A 23,296-nucleotide genomic window follows, 5' to 3' on the forward strand; every position below is an offset into this window, starting at 1 on the left:
AGTCATTTCATTCATTCCTCAAATATGTATCGAGCTTCCAATTTGTGTCAGGCAGTTTTCTGGCACTGGGGATTCAGTGGTAACCAAAGGGACCTGGTTTTGCCCTCAGGGATCCAGTGGGCCACGTTCACTCCAGGATTTCCTGAGCTTCTCCATGGCTCAGGCATCAGCTGGCAGTCCTGTCTTCCAGACATACATGGCAAACTACAAAAGTGGCCAAAGGGAAACCAAAGAGAAAGGGCTCTGTGTATCCTCTAGGGCAGTGCTTCTCAAAGAGTGGTCCCTGGGCCAGTCCTGTCAGTGTCACCTGGGAACTTGTCAGAGATGCATATTGTAGGCCCCATCTAATAACCACTGAGGCAGGAACTCTGGGGGTGGGACCCAGCATGGCGCTCTGGATTTTAGCAACAAGCCCTGCAGGGGACTCTGATGTGTTTGAGTTGGAAAACCCCCGCTTCTGCTGTAGTAGTGTCTGTCTTATGAGCTGGGATGCACACTGCCTTGTAATGGAAGCATTGTATTCACATCTCCTTAAGAGGATAGAAAACCAATGCAGTCAGAGATGAGGGGTCATACCATATGTACTTAAATCTTTGTTGTTTTTGTCGCTTCTGAAATATGCAGGAAATAAAGAGTCTGCTTCTAGTGTTCAGGATCTGGAAAGAGAACTCACCTGTGTGATGCTGAGAACTGTGGCCACGCTTCTGAAAGGCTCGGTTCGGAATGCAGGTAAGGCTGGTACCAGCTTTGCCTTGTCACTGCTTGGTGCCACATTACTATTTCCTGGCTACGTATGTCAGTGTTCACGGGCTATATTCAAGGAGTAATCAATACTAACACTGTGGCTAATGGCTAACGTCAACCCTTTGGTTGACTGTTGGCTGACGTTCAGTGATCATTACTGAGCTAGTAGATACGGACCTCAGTGGACACGTTTCACTTGTAAGGTTACTAAAGAAGGTTGATGAGAAAAGAAAAGAGAAGAGGGGAGGGGAGGGGAGGGGAGAGGAGGGGAGGGGAAAAGGCTTAATCTAGCATTTTCTAAATTTTCTAAATTTATGAGAACACAGAGCCATTCCTTTCTTTTCAAGTGCAATCTATTAATATCCTGCTGTACTGACTATAGAGTTTTTAATATCCAAATAGTAGATACATGTAAAGAAAACTAGTTATTTTAAAGAAACATAATTTGATATACTCCCAGCCATGATGGACTTAGCAGCTCCATCCATTCAAAAATCTTTTTAGCTTCCTAAAATCATGTGGCTTTTAGATTTTAAAAAAATGTGCATAAAATTTATATGTATATGTATATTATAGTATGAGACAAGATACACCAACAAAGTCCTGTCAGTAAGTTTGGTGATTTAGGCATCTTTATCTGAGGCCCTCATAGATTAATTACACCAAATGTAAAAAGTTATTTCATTATAGTGGAGAGTCTCCAACATTAGTCTGCAAAAGATTCCCTGGAGCTGCTGGTTAAAAGGCACATTCCTAGGCTCACTTCCAGATATGTAATTAGTTGTAGGTTAAAGTAGAGCTCAGGAATCTACTTTCAAACAGCCCTGCAAGGTGATTTCTGTGCATGGGGTACCTGGCCCATAAATGGAGAAATCTTATCTGCTCAAATCCATATCAAGCCATTTGAAGGTTCCAGTTGTCTCCTAGTTTTTATTCCACAGGGATTAATCCAACTATCAATCCTGGAGAAGAAATGCTTTGGATTACATTTAAAGAAAAACATACCACCAGCCAGATTTCTTTAGTTCTGTCCCCAAGAAACTACCTAGAAATGAAATATGTTCTTAACTTATATTCTGGCTTGCTTTCTATATGAATTTGGGCAGAGAGAAGAGAGAGAATTGTCATTTGCTCTGCGTTAGGGAATTACGGGGGAATCAAGGGAGAGGTAGGTCTAGTTGAGGTTTATATTACTTAGGTTTCTAAAAATAAGGGGTACTTTTCTTTTCTTTTTCCTCCCAAGAATGCAACATACTGTTATTAACCATAGTCACCATGTTGTACCATAGATCTCTCAGGCTTATTCCTCTTGTCTTGAACTTATCTCCTATGGGTAGATCTTAGTCAAGAGATTTCTTTTTTAAAAAGCAAAATTTTCACTGGAGAAGAAGCTGTTTTTCTTTTTAATTCTCAGCTCCACAGTTTCTTTTTTACTCTTCTCATTTTAATAGTGGGTGTGGATTACAAAAAAACATACCAGTGGACAAGAGAGAAACATAAAATGTAGTAAAATAAACTCTGATAATTGTTGGAAAAAACTTTCCTTGTGATTGAAGGTTTCAAGGCCCCCATCACTCTAGCCCTATCCTGTCTGTCTGCTCCCCAGTTGTCCTGAAAGACCACGGAATGGTGCCCTTCATCAAGATCTTCCTGGACCACGAGTGCTACCGGGAGACCTCGCTCAGCATCTTGGAGCAGCTGTCAGTCATCAACACCGAGGAGTACATGAGCATCATTGTGGGTGCTCTGTGCTCATCCACTCAAGGGGAGCTGCAGCTGAAACTGGATCTCCTTAAGGTGACTTCGAGTCTTCCTTTATGATTGGCTTTTCTGTGGGTATTCACCACGTTTGCCACATTTGCTCTTGCATGTGTTTATTCAGCAGGCCACTGTATAGGTAGGGAGCACCCTGTATGAGGTAGTGTTAAGTGCTGTAACAGGTAAGTCCCACATTCTCAGTAGCCTGGCACATTGGAAATGTCTTTCTGATGTACAGTCCAATCAATGATTGGGGATTGTCATCCAAGGACAGCTGTCACCTGAGCCTTACTCAGCCAGCAGGTAAGGTGTAAGGTAAGAGAGAATTGCACAGTGCATTCTTATTCAGGTGTAGAACTGGCATGCCTTAACCTCTGTCTCCAATTTTCATTGGGCAGAACTAGCCTGGGAGTAAGGGGTCCCAGGAAATGTAGTCCCTGGTAGGCAGCTACTTCCTAGCAACACTGTAGACTGTGGAGGTGGAGCCTGAACCAGTGGTGACCAAACAGCTCCATTGGTGACTTGACTAGCATTTATTGAGCATCTGTGAATTACCAGGCCTGGTGCAGAGTGCCTGGGACACGCAGTGGAATACAGCCTTGCCATCTGGGAGATTATAGACTGGTGATAATGATAAGTGAGCAGTGGTTACATGCAATGTGGTAAATCCCCGTTAGACACTGAGCTCAGGCTGCTGTGGGAAAGAGAAGTAGGAGAGACTGGCTTTGCTTTACCTGGTTGAGGAAGGCTCATGGGGGAGAGAACCTGTGAGCTGGGAAAAAGAGGCAAAACACAGTGAAAGGTGTGGGGACAGTGGGGATAGAGGGACAAGCAAGTTTGGGTTGTCATGTTTGGGTAACAGAAGTATATGTTTTTGTATTATTGTTAGTGATCATCAAATTATCTTAAAATAGTTAAAGAAATACAATAAATACCATCCCTACCATCTTTTCTATCTTACAGCTTACACAGTTTTGTTGCTGTTCTTTCTTTTCATTCCTTTTGTCTCTGTGGGTTTATACAGTGGTCCCCAACCTTTTTGACACCAGGGACCAGTTTCATGGAGGACAATTTTTCCATGGACTGGGGGCGGGCAAATGGTTTCGAGACGATTGAAGCACATTACATTCATTGTGCAGTCAAACCTGTCTGCTAATGATAATCTGTATTTGCAGCCGCTCCCCAGTGCTGGCGTCACCGCCTCAGCTCCACCTCAGATCATCAGGCATCAGATTCTCACAAGGAGACACAACCGAGGTCCCTCCCACGTGCGTTTTACGGTAGGGTTCGCGCTCCTACGAGAATCTCATGCAGCCCCTGATCTGACAGGAGGCAGAGCTTATGCTCGTATGCAGTGGCTGCAAATGCAGACGAAGCTTCTTTCTCTCGCCTCACCTGCCGCCCACCTCCTACTGTGCGGCCCGGTTCCCCACAGGCCACGGACTGGCGTTGGTCTGCAGTCTGGGCATTGGGGACCGCAGGGTTTATGCCTTTTAAAAATTCTCTTTTCTTTTGTTTTATGCTGTATGAGAGAAGAGCAGAAGTAAACACAAACATCCCCCAGGGGGCTGACTTTGGGACTTCCCGTGCGTATGTGCAGCACTACCCCATAAAAAACACATGGTCCTGATAAATTAATACACCACGCCTCATTATTGGTGAGTTAAAAAAAAAAAGTACAAAGTTGCTCTGACTTCCCAAATCAGGTAAACATCAACCTAACTTAGTTAGTTATGACCATTTCTGTGCAAAACCTCTTTAATATTTGGAGAATGGTGTTCAGTTCCCCTCACCTCCCTTATTTCTCTGCAGAGCCGATGTCAGTCAGATAGTGGTGCGAGCTGCTGCTACTATCAGGTGGCCTAAGTCTGAGGTGCTTGGTGTGGCCACAGCATCATGAGTGGTCCATCCAAGAGTGACATCATGACCATAATTATCATGTGTCTTCCAGATGACAAGAACCCAAACAGTGATTTAATGACAGGGCCAAAAAATCAGTGCAAGTGATTTAAATGAAACAAAAGGAAAGTTAAATGCCTTTTGGAAGACACGTGGATCTTACGTTACATGAGGTCAGGGGATGGAGAGAGACATGTAAAGCAGAGAATCAGGTAAAGGGGAGGTATATCAAGAATTAATGAAAATTTGGAGCTGGGAAGGACCTCAGGTTCTTGTGATCCAATCTTCTAATGTTGCAGGCAGAGAGACATACAGAGAGCTTCACTGACGAAGTTAAATCCCACAACTGCTAAAGGTGCTGTTGAGTTTCAGTCTAAGACCAGCAACTGAAAACTAAGTGATTTTTGCACTTCACGCTGTTGTTTGGCGCATTTTCCCTCATATGTCTGTGTTCAGCTTGATTGGCATGTTCTGGTAGGAATAGGGATGGCATGTCCAAAACAGTCAGGACTTTGGTTTTCTATTGGGTGAATAATTGTTTCTGACATGTTCGTTTTGAAAAGCAAATTTCCACAGAGAGGAAACTTGTGCTTTTACTTTGGAGAGTGAAAGTATTTTTGTGTCCAGTATAGAAGAGTGCTCTGCTTTGCTCTGTGGGCAGAAGCATCTTATTGGAGTGTCAGCCCTTGAGTAATGGGACTGCATTTCTAGAATTAGCAATGCAAAGCCATTATGGTGTCGCACAGATTCAATATCATTTCAGAATCACACTATCACGAGAGCACGTAAGGGGCGAACACTCGGGAAGCTTATTTAACAAAGTCATCGCTGGCACTCAATGTGCTGTCTTTTCCCTGGGTGCCAAGTCACTGCTGAGCAGCCAGAGGCGCCAGAAGCTGCCGTTCTTCTCCAACGACTAGGGTTGTCAGCTCACTGCTGCTCCAGGGGGCAGTGGGGAGGGATGGGCCCACGAGCCTCTTCCAGACTCTTCCACCACTGAGTCACATGAGCGAGTAGGGAATGTTTGCTGGAATCTGATGTGGGATCCACATTTGTTCCTAAACCGTCTTGGGAATCCCTTGGAACTTTGGAAACAAAGATGTCAAAGGAGCTCTTTCTGGGAGGCCTTTCAGAAGGTGAGAGCAGACTCTGTCCGCAGGCACCGTGTCTACAGAGTAGGTCAGTGGTGGGACGAAGGGGAAGTGCTGGGGTGGGGCGGCCTGAAAGACTGAGGAGTAGGCAGTGCCCCCACGTGATAAAGGCTGCCACCTCCAAAGTGTGTTCACGCCAGGGTGTCACTCCATGTCCCTTCCCTGAGGCAGGTCTGCCAGCTCTCCAGAGGAGAGCAACTTAGGGTAGTTGTTTCCAAAATCCAGTGGTGCTTCCATACCAACAGTGAAGCACGTGTGACTTCACCATCTAATTCTGGTAAATGATAACTGAGTTAAAGAATAATGTAAGCAAATGAATTTCCTCTCCATGGCCGGTGGGACCGTGATTGGGTTATGCACAAATTCAGATTGATTTGCTAATATAAATTTAGCTGTTCAACTCTCAGCTTAATCACATTACCTCACCAGTCTTCCAGCATGACACATGGAAAATTATGAGGAATAACAAATAATAGAATGTGAAATAAATCCTGTTAGTCCTAACGTAGTTAGCACTTTGCAGCAGACATCCATTTCATAGATTCAAGCTGGAGGAATACTAACTCAGAGACCATGACATGGTAACTGAGTTAAGGATGAGAAAATGTGCTTAACGCTGACCTTTCTTGAAATGTGTCAACTTTAGCCTGATTACTTTGACTTCAGCTGATTAAATTTATTCCCTTCTGCAGACTGGAAACCCTGTGTGATGCATTATCATGCAAAGTTGAATGACAGTAATGGAGACCCTGCTCCTAGGCCCCTGGTTCCTGACAAATCGTTTCCCGAAGTAGCAAAGTATTTATTTTCTTTTATGATAGAAATGTTTCTCTTTAGTTGCTATGAAATTAAGCCTTTGTAATTGGATTTTAGACTTTTTACTTTATGACTCTATACATATAAAATTAATCCCATCCCAAGAAATAATAGAGCAGTCTAAGTTCTAATGAGATTTCCCCCATTTTAGATAATGACTCTGAATTTAATAAAGCAAACAAAGCAACAATTAAGGACAGCCATTCTTCCTTCTCCCCCTCCCAACAGGAGGAAAATAAAATGACCACCTAGGAATTACAGGTGACAGAGCCGCTTAGAGACAGAGGTAGCGGTGGGGATAATTATTGTGTTGCTTCTGTTTTTAAAGTATCTGCTCTTGACACTCTGAATGATGGCATTCTTTTAGGTAATATATGACATCAAACTGGACAATCGGAAGGTGGCTCCTTGAGAGACAGGAGGTTTTAGTGATCATGCAGCACTCAGATGACTGTAATCTGATTAGTTTTGTTTTTTAATCATTCTCCCTTTTTGGAATTTGTTTTGTAGTATGTCGTGTGATAAGCAGAAGAGCTTCATTCATTCCATTTGCCTTAAACAAATCCAGTGGCCTTAGGAGCCCTTGAAAGCACTCACATAAATGTAGACACTTTAGCATCCTAGAGCTTAAGGTTTCCTGATGTCTCCCTGATTTATTTATTTTTCCTGAAACGTGTCACGAGACCAGGCACCAGGTCAGGTTCAGGTGTCCGCCGTCCCACACACCAGTGTGCAGCCTTTCCTCTGGGTTATCAGTTGGACGGAAGGGACCAAACCCCCCACACAGACTTCAAGGTTAGAGTGAGTTTCCAACTTAGCTGAAGAAATAATATTTTGCTGGGAACGAGTAGCTCACACAAGGCAGGCACAGATGCAGCGAATCTGCCTTAGCCTCTCCCGTTCCCAGGGTCCCCGGCGGTGGGGCAGGCAGCTGTGGTGACCGTCTACACCACAAAAGGCCTTGCCTAACCTATGCCATGCACTTTCACACCCAATGAGCATCACCATTCTGGAAGAACCTAATCTAACAATCTACATGCTTCTCTTTAAGGACATGCCTATAAATGTCCATCTTTCCTGGATTTTGAGCCAAATTTGTAATGCATTAGGCCATATCCTGATGCAGAGGAGAAAGCAGTGTCATTGCCTAGTCCTGAATATTCCTCCCCCTTTCTGGCAGTCTGGGAAGTCCATTTCCCTGAAGCCTCCGCCACCACGACGCCACTCCACCCTTTCCTGGGTGGCCCTGAGGCTGAGTTTCTTTCAAAGAGTAAAATGACAATTCACTTTCCCCACAGTCATTCCTGTGGGCTCTGCTGGGTATCACTGATCCAGCCACCACAAGTCATGCATTTCTTTTTCTGTAACTGGGAAAAGATCAACTGACCCATATTGGTAAGGATGACTCTGTCTACCTCATTTTATATTATTTGTCCATTTTGAACATAATTGGGGACTTTGGCCCTTCACAGGGTCTCCTAGTTACTGCAGTCTGTTTTGTGGGAACCCCTATGCAGCTCCCTGGCTGCCGTTTCTCTTCATCTATGAAAGAATCCTGGCCTGTGTGAGTGAAGACAGCAGGCTCATCCGGCATTCTCCTGCCCCAGACGTGGGGTTGCCACTCACCAGGCAGCTCAGGTTTCTTGCAGGGGGATATGATATTAGAGAACAAAGTTGGAGCGGTGGGAACACACATTGTGTGTTTCAGATAAACACTGGTGTTAGGTTAGGGTGCCAGCATTTTAGAGCTGGAGCTGGAGAATGACCTTTCCCTCCAAAGTGCATGACTTCATATTTAGCAGTAGCCTATGACGCCACTGAGTTCCTGTTTGCCTTTCTGTATATACGAGAGTTTTGAAATTTCATCTCTTCCCTCCTTTTCCCCCTGAGCTGCCAGTTTTCTCTTTGCCCACTAACTTTCATGTGCCGTGCCATAGATTGTCATCCTAAACCATGCAGTTAAGTTACAGCTTCACCCCTCCCCCACATTGGGAATTTCGCTTTTAGCTTTTCTCTTTGAACTTTGTCTCACACATCATGGAATTGACTCCTAACTGTGCCGGCTCAGACAATCTCCTTCCCTGTCTTACTAGAGCATTAAATGTCCGAAAAGATAAAGCAGTTCAAACCTCTCTGCAGAGTCTGCTAATGAACCCACAAGGATAGGGCCCCTCTCTAGGAAACATGCATACAATGCCCTGAGTGTTAGATGGAGTCCCACACAACTCACGTGATCAATAAATAAGTAAATACCAAAAACTACAGGCTTTTAATATTTATCCAAAATTGTCCATACATTCTCCACTTTTAGGTGTGAAGCTTTAGCACAGAATGGGAATTGCTTAAGTGTGGCCTTCCCTTCCTCCTTCCCTCCCTCCTTCCTTCCAATAATGTGTATTGAATACCTAGTGTAAGCCATGCATTGGGCTGCATGGATGGCACAGCCTAAGTGCTCAATAAAAGTTTGACTTTAGAAGGAAATAAAAGTTTGTCTGACCAGTAAAAATCTTAGTGATCTAGAGGGTGGTAGAGTCTACTGTGCATGCTACGAGCAGCCCAAATGCTGCTGCGCACTTGGCCTGTACTGTATGTTATACATACGCCTTTCATTCCATTGAAGATTTCTCTTCTCTTTCCTGAAACCCTCATCTTTTTACACCATGTTTCAAGTAGATTCATTTTACTGTTTCTCCTTGTTTGATAGATGTACCATGCTGATGCTGAGAGGAAGATAAAGAATAAGAAGCTGCTACTATATAATATATAGTATAGAATAACTATATAATAAGCTACAGATTTCACCGTGGGTGTCCTGCACAGCAGAGAGATGGTTCATTCTACTCAAGTAGCGAATTCTTGTTAAGCATGTGCTATGCTCCACTGCAGTGAGTACGCCAGATATGGCTCCTGGTCTCATGGAGCTTCCATCCGGTGGAGCTGAGATCGTTCTCAAGTAATTGCAGTACGGTGTGATGAGCATGTTGATCACGGAATGACAGCACCTGAGCTGGAGGTCAGAGGAAGCTTTCTGGAGGGAGATGCATTTAGGTCCAGACACAGGACAGGTCACTCAACCCTATGAATTAGCGTAGAAGGCACCTGTGGGCAACCAGAACCTAAAAATAAGAGGAGCAATATGGACGTCCCAGTGTTTCAGAATCTTCCTTCACGTAGCTTGTTCTGACAGCGCGAGGAGGGAAGAGCGCAGGGGATGCTTTGGCAGTGATGCACCTGAGCTCAGTGTTAGTCTGCCTCTGGAATTTGCTCATTGGTTATCTGCTTGGTGTTTCAGTCTCTGCTCCGGATCTTGCAGACTCCCAAGGGCCGTGCTGCTTTCAGAGTCTCCAGCGGGTTCAACGGGCTGCTGACCCTGCTCTCAGACCTGGAGGGCTCTCTCCATGAGCCCCCGCTGCAGGCATGGGGGGCCGTGACCCCCGGCCAGACCCTGGGGCTGGTGCTGCACACTCTTTGTGCCATGTCTGTCGCGCTGCACCTGGACCCTGTCAACGGCGACTTCTTCAGGAGGAACGGGCTCTTTGAGAAGCTGGCCGAGGACCTGTGCCTGCTGGGCTGTTTTGGGGCCTCTGAGGAAGAGGGAGCCCCTCTGCACTCCAGGGCTGACACGAAGGCCAGGCCATTTGCTGATTTGCTGAGCGCTGCCTTCTCCTCCAGCAGCTCCTTCCTGCCCAGGGTACAGAGCTGTCTCCAGATCCTCGGCTTTCTGGACAGCATGGCCAGTGGCACCCTCCACCTGCGCAGGGACCTGAAGGAGTCCCTGAGGGCCAGCCAGGAGCCAGTTGTGGATACCCGGAAGGAAGAAGCTAGCAGTGACCCCCAAGGCGACTGCAAGCAGTGGCCAGACCTGGAGGAGAGGTAGAGCAGAGCTTTGTTGCCTTCTTCTGCCGATGTGTATCTGTCTCCTGTTTCTTACCCGAACATCCTTTGCAGTAGTTGGGAGGGCTAAGCTACAGATTGGGTGTGCATAAATGTCACAAGACTCATTTCTTAAAATCAAGTTATTGCTGCCTCCAAGCTCTGCTACCCTGGGAGCTGACAGAAGACTCAGTCTGAGTCAGTGCAGGGTTGGAGGATGCTGTTGAGTCATGTGGGAACCAGGGAGGCTCACAGGATGCCTGGAGACCCGGGGCGGGAGTCCGCTGAGGTACCCACTTTCTCCTTTGGGATCTTTACTGCGGCAAGGAGCCCTGGTGCCTGGGCCAGCCTCCCTGGCTGTGCTGGCAGCCTTTGCCTTCTGAGGTCTTCTCTTCGCCCCAGGGCTCTGCCAGAGGCCAGGTTGAAGTCCTTCAGTTTGTAGGGCACAAACCACAGTGTCCATGCCAATCACGGGACTCTTCCTGTTCTTTCTTGCTGCTTCCACTGCCCCTAACAAGACAATGGCTCCTCTGCATCCACTGCCACACCCTTCCATGGGCTCAGACTTTTGTAAACAGCCTTTTACTTCATTTCTGTGACACAGAATTCCACTAAAGCAAGGGAACACAAAGAACCACCCCATCCCACGCCCCACGGAATGGGAGGGGAAATGCAAGAACGCAACAGCAATAGTTGGTGTGTTTTTCTTTCTTCTAAGGGATCAATGACAGAATAGCAATTAATATTGCAATAGATTATCCTTCTGAAAGACACTGTGCAGTTTTATCCAAAGAGTGTTCCCATGTCCCAGACTGCAGTGTGGGGTGGTGGTGGTGAGAGGTGATTATACTGGTAATCATAGGATTTTTTTGCTTCATAGGTTACTCTGGTAAATTGACTGGTTTCCTAATCTTGCATTTCTGCACAAATCAACTTGTTCATGTTATATTTATTGCTGAGTTTGATTTGCTAATTTTTAAAAAGGATTTTTGCATCTATGTTTATGAGAGAGTTTGGCCTTTATACTCCTTTCTTGACTAATTTCCTATCAAATTTGTGCCAGCCTCATGGCATGAGTTGCACAGTGTTCCTCTTCTATGCTCTGGAAGAGTTTATGTAAAGATTGTTTACTTCTGTCACTCAGCCATGTGATAGAACTTGCCAGTAAAACACTGTGAGCTTAGAGTTTTCTTACGAGATTTATTCTTGTGGAAATAAGTTTCTATTTATTCTTTAATTTTTCTTGATAAGTTATTTTTCAAGCTTATTTTCCCATTTCATGTCAGTTTCAACTCACTGGCATACAGCCTCTTCCAGTGTAACGTCTTCACGTTTGTCTCCGCCAGCTGCTGTGAGCTTCCCGGCTGTCACGCCTCTCAGTGAGCCGTGTGTCTTCCCTGGCTTCTCCTCAGTGTGTTGCCAGAGGTTTATTTATTTATTTATTTTTTGAGACAGAGTGTCACTTTTTTGCCCTGGCTAGAGTGAGTGCTGTGGCGTCAGCCTAGCTCACAGCAACCTCAAACTCCTGGGCTCAAGCAATCCTACTGCCTCAGCCTCCCGAGTAGCTGGGACTACAGGCATGCGCCACCATGCCTGGCTAAGATTTTCTATATATATTTTTAGTTGTCCAGATAATTTTTATTTCTATTTTTAGTAGAGACGGGGTCTCACTTAGGCTGGTCTTGAACTCCCGACCTCGAGTGATCCACCCCACTGTGCCCGGCCGAGGTTTATTTTTTATGGTCCTAGGAACCAACTTTTGACTTTCCCTCTTTCTCCTACTGAAATTTTTTGTTTTATTATTTTTTGTTCTTATAATTTCCTTCTATCTTTGGGCTTGTTCTGGTATTCTTTTTCTTAACTTGCGTGTTTTCTTTTTGAATATAAATTTCTCTGTAATCCACAAGTTTTATTTTCAATATTATTTAATTCTAAATATTTTTCTAATTTCCTTTGTAATTTGTAGTTGACTCTTGGATGTTGTTTGAATTTTTTCCAATGCTACAGAGTGTTTCTAGTCATGTTTCTGTGATTGACTTCTCACTCCACCATGGCGAGGGAAGGTGGACGGTGTGGTTTGCATCTTTTGAAATTAGTTGAGGTTGACTTCATGGCCTTTCATGTGGTACGTTTTCATAATATCCCATGTGTGCTTAGAAAGAATACATATTCTCTGATTGTTAGATTTGATGTTCTGTTTATGTCCATTGGATGGAAGCTGTCAATTTTTTCATTCAAATTTCCCCTATCATTAAATTTTTAAAATCTGCTTGACATATCACTTAAGAAAGATACATTAAAAATCGCCCACTATAATAGTGTATATGTCAATTTCTGTTAATTTTTAACTTACATATATTTGAGGCTCTAAGAATCATCAATTTTTATATTCTTGTGGAGTCTAAATTTTTTTTATTTTTTCTTCTTTATTTCAGCATATTATGGGGGTACAAATGTTTAGGTTACATACATTGCCCTTGCCCCACCTGAGTCAGAGCTTCAAGCATGTCCATCCTCCAGATGGTGCGCTCCGCACCCATTACACCCATTACGTGTGTATATACCAATCCCTCCCCCCCGCTGCTTGACCCCCAGTGAACGTTACTACTATATGTGTACTTAAGTGTTGATCAGTTAAAACCAATTTGATGATGAGTGCATGTGATGCTTATTTTTCCATTCTTGTGATATTTCACATAGTAGAATGGGTTCCAGCTCTATCCAGGATAATACAAGAGGTGCTATATCACTATTGTTTTTTGTGGCTGAATAGAACTCCATGGTAAACATACACCACATTTTATTAATCCACTCATGTATCGATGGGCACTTGGATTGTTTCCACATCTTTGCAATTGTGACTTGTGCTGCTATAAACATTTGAGTGCAGAGGTCTATTTTATAGAATGTCTTTTGTTCTTTTGGGTAGATGTCCAGTAATAGGATTGCTGGATCAAATGGTAGATCTACTTGTATCTCTTTACGGTATCTCCATATTGCTTGCCATAGAGGTTGTACTAGTTTGCAGTCCCACCAGCAGTATATGAGTGTTCCTATATCTCCACATTCATGCCAACATTTATTGTTTTGGGACTTTTTGATAAAGGCCATCTTTACTGGAGATAAGTGATATCTCATTGTGGTTTTGATTTGCATTTCCTTGATGATTAGAGATGTTGAGCATTTTTTCATGTTTGTTGGCCATTAGTCTATCTTCTTTTGAAAAGTTTCTGTTCATGTCCTTTGCCCACTTTTTGATGGGGTTGTTTGATTTTTTCTTGCTGATTTTCCTGAGTTCTAAATAGATTCTAGTTATCAGCCCTTTATTGGATGTGTAGCACGTGAAAATTTTTTCCCATTCTGTAGGTTGTCTGTTTGCTCTTGTGACAGTTTCTTTGGCTGTGCAGAAGCTTTTTAATTTGATTAGGTCCCATTTATTTATTTTTGTTGTTGCTGTGATTGCCTTAGGGGTCTTCTTCATAAATTCTTTGCCTAGACCAATGTCTATAAGAGTTTCTCCAACATTTTTTCCTAGAATTCTTATAGTTTCATGCCTTAGGCTTAAATCTCTTATCCACTGTGAGTTGATTTTTGTGATAGGTGAAAGGTGTGGATCCTGTTTCATTCTTCTACATGTGGCTGTCCAGTTCAGAGAAATGGTTAGCCTAATTAACATCTATCAAGGAAAAGGCTTGCCAAATTCTTCTGCTCTTTACTGTTAGTGATTTAGTTATTTTTCCAAGTTGGAGGAAGCCTCTACCTTCAATTAGCTTTCAAAATAATGTGTAATCATAAAGCTGATTCCATTAAATCCCCCCTGCTGCCTCCCTGGAGTCACTCATTCAGCATCTATTTCTTGAGCACCTACTGTGTGCCAACACTGTTCCTGGCTCCTAGGAGGCAGCCCTGAGCAAGTCAGCCCAGATCCTTGGTCTTGTTATGTGCACACCTTAGTGTGTATGTGAGTTGGGGGTGGAGGTGAGGAGTTACCCTTCAGTAAATCAGCCTTGCAAATGGTGCTTAGAAATTTACCAGCCTACAGGGCTTTACATTCCTAGAATCAAAATGTGGTATAGCTGAAAGGTCCTTTGGAGATGAGCTGTTCTAACACCTTTCTTCTCCATCTTTTTGGAAGGGGTTGTATTATAGTGCAGCACTTAACAGCTGGACTCCAGGATCTAGACCTTCTGGGTTTGAATCCCAGCCCTGTCCCCTCCCCTGGACTGGGGGGTCAGTTACTTAAGCCTCTCTCTATTCATCTGTATGAAAACAAAAATGGTACTTTCAGTAGATGGCTGTGGTGAGGATGAAATGAATCAATGTATAGATAGATAGCCCTGAGAATGGTGCCTGGGGTACTGTAAATACTCTATAAGTGAACTGCTCTCATCCCCATCACCTTCATCACCATCACCTTCATTATCATGACCATCACCACCATCATCATCATCATCACCATCACCTTCATCACCATTACCATCATTATCATGACCATCACCACCATCATCATCACCATCACCACCATCACCATTATCACCACCATCACCACCATCACCATTATCACCATCATCACCGTCATCATCATCATCACCACCATCACCATCACCACCATCATCACCATCACCATCACTATCATCATCATCACCATCACCATGACCGTCATTACCCACCATCCTTGTCATCTACGTCCTCACTGGGGAAGTGACCAGAGCACAGCACGAGCCCTGTCAAAGTCATCCAGTTGGTAAACATCAGAGGCAGGGCTGGAAGAGAGGATGGTCTCTTCTCCTCACTCCTAGTGCAGTGCTCAGCTCATCCCAGTGGGTACCAGCCACACCCTCATTGCCAGGACCCTTCCCTGCCTCCCAGAAGGCTGATCCTTCACTAAACCCATCATCTTGGCTGGGTTGGCCACTTACCGTCTGCCCTCCGGTTAAGTCTCTAAAATGACTCATCATTTTAAAGTTCATTTTTGAAAGTGACAGTTCATCATGGGTTTTTTATTTTTGCCTAAACTGATAAAATGCATAAACATTAGACTATTCCATTTAGATTAATTTTATCAGTGTCTATAGAAAGGGCAGTGAATAATCATTTGTGTTTTATATGACTATGTTGATGGTAATTAAATTAGATGGGAGGCTTGGGATACACTACTGTGTACATGTGAATAGTACTGAAGTAGGGCTCTTAAGGGGCATGTGCATTTTTACATCTATTGATACATAGTTTCCAATTGCTTTGAAAGGCTTTGGCCAGTTTACACTGCAGCCATTAATAGACAAAAGCATCTAAATGCTTGCCAGCATTTTATTTACCATTCTTTTGGATTATTTATTTTAGATTATTTATTTATTTATTTATTATTTATTATTTTTTTATTTCAGCTCTTCATGGGGGTACAAAAGCTCAGGTTATATACATTGTCCGTGTCCCGCCCATCCCCCTGAGTCAGAGCCTCAGGCGTGTCCATTCTCCAGACAGTGTGCCTGGCACTCACCATGCAGTCATACCTCCATCCCCTCCCCGCCCCACCTCCCCGAGTCAGCACCTTCAAGCATGACCATTCAATGTAATATGTACTTCGCCAAATATTATCCAAATGTTGACCTTAACTTTCCTTTCCTAGGCAACTCATGACGCTGTACATTTCATATTTTCTGGACATGTCACCTGCTCAGGGACTGAGAGATAATTGCTTGCATTTTTTGACCTTCCAGGTCAAAGGAAGAGCTGTTTCTGCACCTGGGGCCCGACTGGTTCCTGCTGCTCCTACAGGGCCACCTGCATCCAGGCACCACTGTACTGGCACTGAAGCTGCTGCTGCACTTTCTGGCAAACCCCTCCCTCCGTGGGCGATTTAAAGACGGCCTGTCTGCGGGATCCTGGTTGGAATGCAGCACCAAGGGCGTGGACGTTGTGATGGGTGAGCGCTGCTGGCTCCAAGAAGCAGGGCGCCACCCGGTCCTGGGGTGTGAGTGAGGACCAAGCAGGCCCCCCCACACACTTGGGACCTCTGCAGCTCCCTGCAGTAGGATCCCCTTGACCCCAGACTCCAAGGCCCACACCCACACCAGCCCCAACGCCCTCTAACTCCCTTTGCAGCCTCTCTGCACGCCGGGCACTGGAGGCCGCCTTCCACGCCTCAAGGGCTGCTTAGCTCTGCTCTCCTAGACACTTTATATTCTGCTTCTCTTCCTGGAATGCCTCCGATGTGGATCCAAATGCCACTTCCTCCAGGAAGGGAGGGGTCTCCCTGAATTGTGGCACTTCTGTTATTCTCTCTGCCTCTGTCATTTTCCTCTGTAGTGCTTATCACAATACATAAGCATACATTTATTTGGGTATTTAATTGCATAATGTCTGACCCTCCTATTACACTGTAAGCTTCACAACCTGTTCTTGAGTGAATGAATGAGCATGGCAGGAACAGGGAAGGAATTATTGTTGAGCACTTTCCTGTTCTCATCTGAGGAGGGTGTATATTTCTACCCGGTGTTTTCTGTGATGTGGGAGGGTGGCAGGGTATTCCCTCACGTGTCCAGTCCCCACCTTGATTGACAGCTGTTCTCACATGGATTTCATGCCCCTCCCCTGTAATAGACAACCTGAAGAGCCACCCTCCACTGCCTGAGCAGAGTCCCTGCCGGCTTCCTGGGTTCCGCGTCTTGAGCGACTTTCTGGCCCACCATGTTCACATTCCAGAAGTCTACCTCATTGTGTCCACCTTCTTCCTGCAGACGCCACTTACAGAGCCGATGGACAGTCCCAAAGTAAGTCCTTGGAGCACTCCTGGCACAGAGCATCATGCTTGGTTTTATGATTCCATGTGACTAAGGCCATCCCCTAAGCCACTCTCTGCTTATCTCCCAGTGTTTATCTCCCTGGGACTGTGTTCTGACCTGCTTCCTCCCCTAGCAGTCCCGCACCCTTGGCTGGCCTGCCACATGCCTCCTACCAGCCCCTTGGCTTCTTTGGCCTCTGCCTCCCATCATCTCTTCTGGAAAGTCTCTGATTTGGATCAGCCCATTTTCAAATCTTCCCCATCTGGACACAGCTGGGGAAGTTACATGATGCTGGAGGGTGGCATTGCCTCGGCAGCCTGCTATCCACCATCCACCTGTGCTGACCCTGGGAAAGGGAGGCTTTCCATGGCTGATCTTGGATTCCTTCAGCTCCTTCCCTGGGTGACCTCACCCCATAGTTATCCTTTTTTCATTTTCATTCTGTACTTTCAGTTTCTCATTTTCTGCTGACTCTTTCCTCATAGACCATAGTATGTTAAACCATGTCCCACTTAAAACTAGAAGCTGCCCCTGAATTCACACACGTGGCCAACTGCTGTCCTGTTTATTGCTTTCCTGTCCTTCCTTGGCCAGATTTCTCCAACGAGGAGTCTGCGCTCACTGTGTGCACCTTCCCACCACCCACTCTCACCTGCTTGCACACAGTCCAAGTGTTCATTTGCTTTCGCTCCTGCGGGATCAGGTTCAGACTCCATAGCTGGCACTGGGATCCTTCATCTCGGGGGGCCTGACTTGTCTTTCCAAGCAGGCTGCAAGTCGCCAACCGTTTATCTGTGATTCCGCTAAATCACCTCCCCAGTGAGACTGGCTGTTACTGATTCCTTGTTCCCACCATCACCCACCTGGGTGGAGTGTCCTCCGCCAGCACTCAGCTCAGATGCCACCTCCTGCTTTGACTCCCTTGGCAGAGGGAACCATTTCCTCCTTTGTGCCTCAGTGTACCTTTACCTTATATGGTACCAACATGTTTGCATGCTTGCCTTCCGCCTTAGTTACCAAGCATCTGAACAGCAAACCCAGCTTTTCCTCACCTTCCTGGACACCTGACAAATAGCAGACTTGGAAATTGTTTCTTGGTCTTAAGGAGTTGAGTCAAACTGAACTGAAGTGAAATATGGGAGGGGAAGGACTTTGCAAAGAGAAGGCTAAAAAATTCACCTCTCTTGCCTATCTTTACAGTTAACAGATTTAAATCTTGATATAGACTAATAGTATTATAGGTCGCACTTCAAAATAAAGTTCTTAACGTGCTGTGCTAAGGTAATGGAGACCCTAAATTTTTATTTCTCTAACATATTGTAGGAAACAAACATCTGCTAAGTGTTGGGATCCATGATAGATATTTTACATATTTTATTTTGCTTGATATTTAAAGAATCCCATGGGGTAGATAATGTAATTTCCATTTCACAGAGAAGGAAACTGAACTGCCAAGAAACTGAATAGCTTGCCTGAGCTCAGATATTAAAAAGACAAAGTGAGGCCATTCTGATTCTAAACCTCATGCTCTCTCCTCTACACTCTGCACTGTCCTTTCCCCTGAAGCCTTTGAATTCTTCATATGTCTTATGTAATCCCATTTACAAAAATTCATTAAAGTTGATTAGGACATTGAGTACTTGTGATGTCAGACCAGAGGAACTAAACTCGATGCAAGTTGCTAGGGAGTCTTCATTCAGCACCTTCTTAGAGGTGTGTGTTTTCTTTATGCAACATCAACTGGGCTGGGGTTTTTCACATGGGCTCACCTAGACTGCTACTATGCTGTTTTGCATTTCCCACTAAAGCCCCCCAGAAACATGATGCACCAGCTGCAAAGCTGGTCCCCTTCCTGTGTAGACACAGGTCTTACAGCCCCAGCCTCCTCCTTCAGGACAGCCTTGATGCCATGCTGCAGCAGCTCCTGCAGAAGTACCACCAGGAAGAAGTTCTCCGGGCAGGGCTGTGCGCAGAAGGTGCCCTGCTGCTCCTCAAAATGCTAAAAGCGACCACGAGCCAGGTGAGATCCACTCCCCACATGCAGCCCTGAAGAGGTTCTAATGGGAAGGCCAGTTTGGAAGGGTCACCTTGACTTTTCCTTGCAGCTTCCCAGCAAGGCTGGTAACTAGCAAGATGAGCTAGAAGAGGCAGGGAAGGTTCCTAGGGATGACTCAGGTGCACAACTGGAATCTCAGCCTAATGGTCCTCAAGAAGCACATAAAGCTCCCTGGGGACATCTATTTTCCATTTAAGCATTTGTGTAAACATTGGCTTTCTTCACTGGGAGATTTACTGCCTTCAGTCAAAGGGAACATTACTGAGGAGGAAAAGGGTCCCCTCTTCTCAAGGAGCCCACCTCCACCAAGACAGGGAGGCCTCGCCCATGAGTGACCTGTGAGGCAAAGACCTGTCAGAGAAGACAGGTGGCAACCAGCTACAGGCACAGCGTGCAGAGGTTTGCACAGCGGGAAGCCTTTGACCTGGCCCTTGGAGGTCCACTAGACGTGGATAGAGAGGTTATCTCAGATGTGGAGCGAAGGCCATGTGGCCTGTGAGCAGGAGTGACTAATTAATGGTGAGTCGGATCAGCAAGAACTTGCAGGAGAGGCTAGAAACTTCCAACCTCATTCTGTAGACACCAAGTGCCATTGGAGGCTTATTGTAAGGGGAAACTTACTGCTTTTCTAAAATGATACATGATTATCTTTAACATTTAAACAAAAGATAAAAGCAGAAAGTAAAAATCACCTGACATACACCCTCCCAGAAATGACCACTTTGAACTTTAGTGGAATATCCTTCTGGACACGTCTCCAAGATCATGCCATATCCTTACAGAGGATGTGACCACAAGACCACATAAACTCCTTTTGCCTTTTGTTCTCAACGTTTTCGGACATCTTTCCATGTCAATAAAGTGGAAAAATGTGGGAATCATCTATATTTGTAATAGTAATTTATGCTGTTTTTTGGAGTGTGTGTTGTTATAAAATGGTTGTAATGAACTTTCTTAAATAATTTTTTCTTTTTAGCTTTATGACCTCAGCACAAATTCTGGGATGCGGGATAGCAGGTCAAAGCATACTTTGTGTGTTTTCTTTTAGATGCACTTCTTAGAAGGATTTCACTAGCCATTACGCACACACATCCCACCAGCTAGTTTCTATCTCAGTATCTCATATGGATGTGCACGGCCCACCCCCACAGCCTCCGCAGCACGGCCAAACTGCGATGCTTTCATAGTGGAGTTCTTTTACATTTATTATTACTGAGGTTGAAACCACTTTTCATATGCTCATTAATTATCTCTATTTATTTTGTTCTATCTCTATTTATCTTAATGTAAACTTCTTGTTTATATCTTTTGCCAGTTTTTTTTTGTGTGTGTTTAATTATGCTGAGAAAGCACAGATCCCACTTTTTTCCCTTTTTGAAACAGAAAATTTTTTCATTTTTATTAAATTTTTAGCATATAATTAGGTGATCATATGCCTTTTTTCTTTTAACCAGTTACCTGTGATGAATTACACCAATAGATTTCTTTGCATTCTTGCAAAGACCTCATTTAGTCACTCTGTTCTTATTCTGTTTGTTAATATTTTATTTATGATTTAGTATGCATGTATATAAATAGTATTAGCTTGCATGTTTCTTTTTGTTATAATTTTGTCAGGTTTTGATATCAGTATTATGCTAGTTTTATATTTAAAAGAGACTGCTTTCCTTTATACTCAAGAAGATATTAAATCCATGATTCTTATATTATTTAAATTGTTCCGATGAAACTGACTGGCCCTAAGTTTGTTTCAGGATTATTGACTTGTTTAGACTTTTAACTGTTTTTTTGACTCTGTTCAGTTAATTGACATTTTAAAATAATTTCCCATTTATTTAATTTGCACAAATACTCTCTTTTAATTCATTTCATTTTGAGTGTATTTCCCCTTCTCAGTCTCAGTTTGTGTGTCCATGTTCTCTGGTTACCTGCCTCTCCTGGTACTTAAGGAGGTGAAGGCTTGTGGGTTTATTTAAAGGACAACTTCCTTGGATACATTTATCAGTCCCCTGATTTTGTTTTCCTGTCGATTTCTAAAATTTTGATTTTGGTATCTTCATTTTTTTTATTGCTTTCTAGAATTTCTGTGATTGCAGTTTAGAGTTCTCTTTGATTCATATTTTTAAAATCCGTGTGGTTGAGCTTCTTGTTTTTTATTTTTATCTATTTCTAATTTTGTTTTTGCCCTGGTTGGGTTATATGATCTGCACATTTTTCATCTTTGATAAATTTATTCATGGTTCCATTGTAGGATAATGTGCAGTTAATCTGTGGGGTGCCTAAGAAGGCATATATTTTCTGTTTGTAGCATAAGGAATATGTTACCTATGTAACCAATTAATGTTTTAATGTTATAAAAAATAAAGCAAATAAAAATAATTACATACAAGCATTTAAAACAAAGAAAATATATAATATGGTAAGTGAAGTAAAAATATAAGACCAAATCTTTATATCGTAATAGTAAACATAAAAAGATTAAATTCCTGTGTTAAAGATATGACTTTTAGATTGAGTAAAAAACAAGACCCAGCCTTCTGGGATCTAATATATATGTATACATAACAAGAACAAAGTCACACAATGATTGATTTGGTAAAATGAAGATGTCTATCTTGAAAGCATCATTTACCAAATACAGGAGACAGGAATCAAAATATAAAAGACAAAAGCTGAAAGAATAAGAAAAAAAAGGCTAGAAACTTAATTGTAGTGAATAGTTCTAACATATCTTTCTCAGACTGTACAGATTTTATTATTTTATTTTAATTTTTGCCTGAAACTGTACTTTGGTATTATGCCCTTGCCCAATAGTAACCATAGATTAGTTTGCCTGTTTCAGAACTTCATATAAATGGAATCATACAGTATGTATTGTTTTTGCATCTGACCTCTCTCATTACATTTCGTGGGATTCACCCATGTTGTGCATATCAGTAATTCATTTTTTTTTATCATTGAGTGCTATTTTACTGTGATAATCACTATTTATCCATTCTGATTCATTTCAGCTTGGAAATGCTGTCGTGGCAAGACCCCCTGAAAGAAATTGACCCTGACTCTTTAGCTATATTTTCTGCATGTGCTGCTCAACAGAGCTGTTGGAACACATTCCGTTCAAGCACAAGCGGATGATGATGGTACAGAGTTTACAGACAAGGGAAGCAGCTCTCCTTTGAATCCATTTCCAAAGGCCCTTTGCAAAGCTGGGACACTTCGCTGCACGTTTGAGTGCTCTGCAGGCTCCAGGGTTTCTCCTGGGTCCGGAACTTAGCTGTGGTGGAGAGCGAGAGCCCCCAACCCTCCCCCTAGAGCCCGGCAGCAGACTGGGGAGGGAGGGGTCTGACAGGAACCAAAGGCTTTCTGTCAGGGCTTGGCTGACAGGATGGAATCCTGCACGCGCGACCTACAGAGCGCATGCTCCGTGGCCCGGGGGCGTGGCACGCGGCTGGAGCGTGGCATCGCAGTAAGGGAGGGCGTCTGTGTTGACGTGAAACCCCATTGGCAAAGGGGCGGGGCGAATCAGCCTGTGAAAAGAGTCACGAACTGCAGGGGCGGGGCCAGTGTCTGATTGACAGTTGGGAGGCCAATGAGAGAAGGCAGGCCAGACCAAGGAACAGGCCATCTTCAGTTAAACTGTCGTGGCCCCTGGGAATTCTAACAGGTATTGCCTAAGGTTATCAAGAAGCTCCGCTCTGGCCCAGCGCTCTCAAAACTGATCTTTTCTGGTACACAAGAGCTTTGATGTTGAGAAACACAGAAATAACTGGCTTCTTCAGAGATTCAACATATTGTCTCAGTCTCCAGGCAGTAGTTGACTGAGCACTGGAGGGATCTGATCAAGGTCCCCTGAGTTTTTCCTCCCTGGCTGGGAGTGAGGGAGGCATTTATTCCAGGTTGGCCATTGAGGAGAGGGGGAAGCCTGAGGCAATGGCCTCCAGCATCTCTCCTCGGTTTATTACCTTTTATAGCAGGTATTGTGTGCTGGTGAAATGAGTATGTTTCAGTGCGGGGATCTCCTAGAGGAGGAGGACCTGTGAGCCACCTCGCTGTGTCCCTGTCCTCTAGGGGGATTGGCCAGTCTGGCCCATGGGAGGCTCTTAATATGTGTGTGCTGAGTGAAGGAATACGAGAATGTGACTCATGCTTTTTCTCACTGATGGGAGCATGTCACTGTTTCTGGAGATGACACAGGGATCTCCAGGGACAACAAA

The 23,296-nt window shown here is 44.1% G+C and overlaps 2 protein-coding genes and 1 long non-coding RNA gene across 4 annotated transcripts; all 3 read left to right on the plus strand.

Moving 5' to 3' along the window:
- The first annotated feature begins 386 nt into the window (after positions 1-386).
- Positions 387-10,021, plus strand: LOC123649750 (WD repeat- and FYVE domain-containing protein 4-like). Its single transcript, XM_045567924.1, has 5 exons — positions 387-465; positions 625-729; positions 2,351-2,541; positions 9,661-9,940; positions 9,984-10,021. Exons 1-5 carry the CDS (start codon positions 387-389, stop codon positions 10,019-10,021), a joined length of 693 nt encoding a protein of 230 aa, XP_045423880.1.
- LOC123649904 lies at positions 4,120-6,419 on the plus strand. The gene is made up of 3 exons (XR_006739185.1): positions 4,120-4,160; positions 5,165-5,537; positions 6,245-6,419. It is a non-coding gene; the product is annotated as an uncharacterized LOC123649904 (long non-coding RNA).
- Positions 10,022-10,066: 45 nt separating the features above from the next.
- On the plus strand, positions 10,067-22,748 carry LOC123649902 (WD repeat- and FYVE domain-containing protein 4-like). Of its 2 annotated transcripts, XM_045568210.1 has the most exons (4): positions 10,067-10,241; positions 15,962-16,167; positions 16,845-17,014; positions 22,094-22,748. In XM_045568210.1, the coding sequence occupies exons 1-4, from the start codon at positions 10,099-10,101 to the stop codon at positions 22,133-22,135; spliced, it is 561 nt and encodes a 186-aa protein (XP_045424166.1). In that variant the 5' UTR covers positions 10,067-10,098; the 3' UTR covers positions 22,136-22,748. The 2 variants fall into 2 exon arrangements, with proteins under 2 accessions (XP_045424166.1, XP_045424165.1); XM_045568209.1 differs by lacking the exon at positions 22,094-22,748 and having other exon boundaries at positions 16,845-17,104.
- Positions 22,749-23,296: the final 548 nt, after the last annotated feature.

This window comes from Lemur catta, chromosome 14 (genome assembly GCF_020740605.2).
Source record: "Lemur catta isolate mLemCat1 chromosome 14, mLemCat1.pri, whole genome shotgun sequence".
Taxonomy (NCBI): Eukaryota; Metazoa; Chordata; class Mammalia; order Primates; family Lemuridae; genus Lemur; species Lemur catta.

Bases quoted from the DNA above. Each gene is read 5' to 3' on its own strand.
- LOC123649750 (XM_045567924.1), top strand. From the start codon at position 387: ATGGCGCTCTGGATTTTAGCAACAAGCCCTGCAGGGGACTCTGATGTG. The intron at 466-624 runs GTAGTGTCTGTC...TGAAATATGCAG, and splicing joins AAACCCCCGCTTCTGCTGTA to GAAATAAAGAGTCTGCTTCT. The intron at 730-2,350 runs GTAAGGCTGGTA...TCTGCTCCCCAG, and splicing joins AGGCTCGGTTCGGAATGCAG to TTGTCCTGAAAGACCACGGA.
- LOC123649902 (XM_045568209.1), top strand. From the start codon at position 10,099: ATGGCCAGTGGCACCCTCCACCTGCGCAGGGACCTGAAGGAGTCCCTG. The intron at 10,242-15,961 runs GTAGAGCAGAGC...TTGACCTTCCAG, and splicing joins TGGCCAGACCTGGAGGAGAG to GTCAAAGGAAGAGCTGTTTC. The intron at 16,168-16,844 runs GTGAGCGCTGCT...CCCCTGTAATAG, and splicing joins GGGCGTGGACGTTGTGATGG to ACAACCTGAAGAGCCACCCT.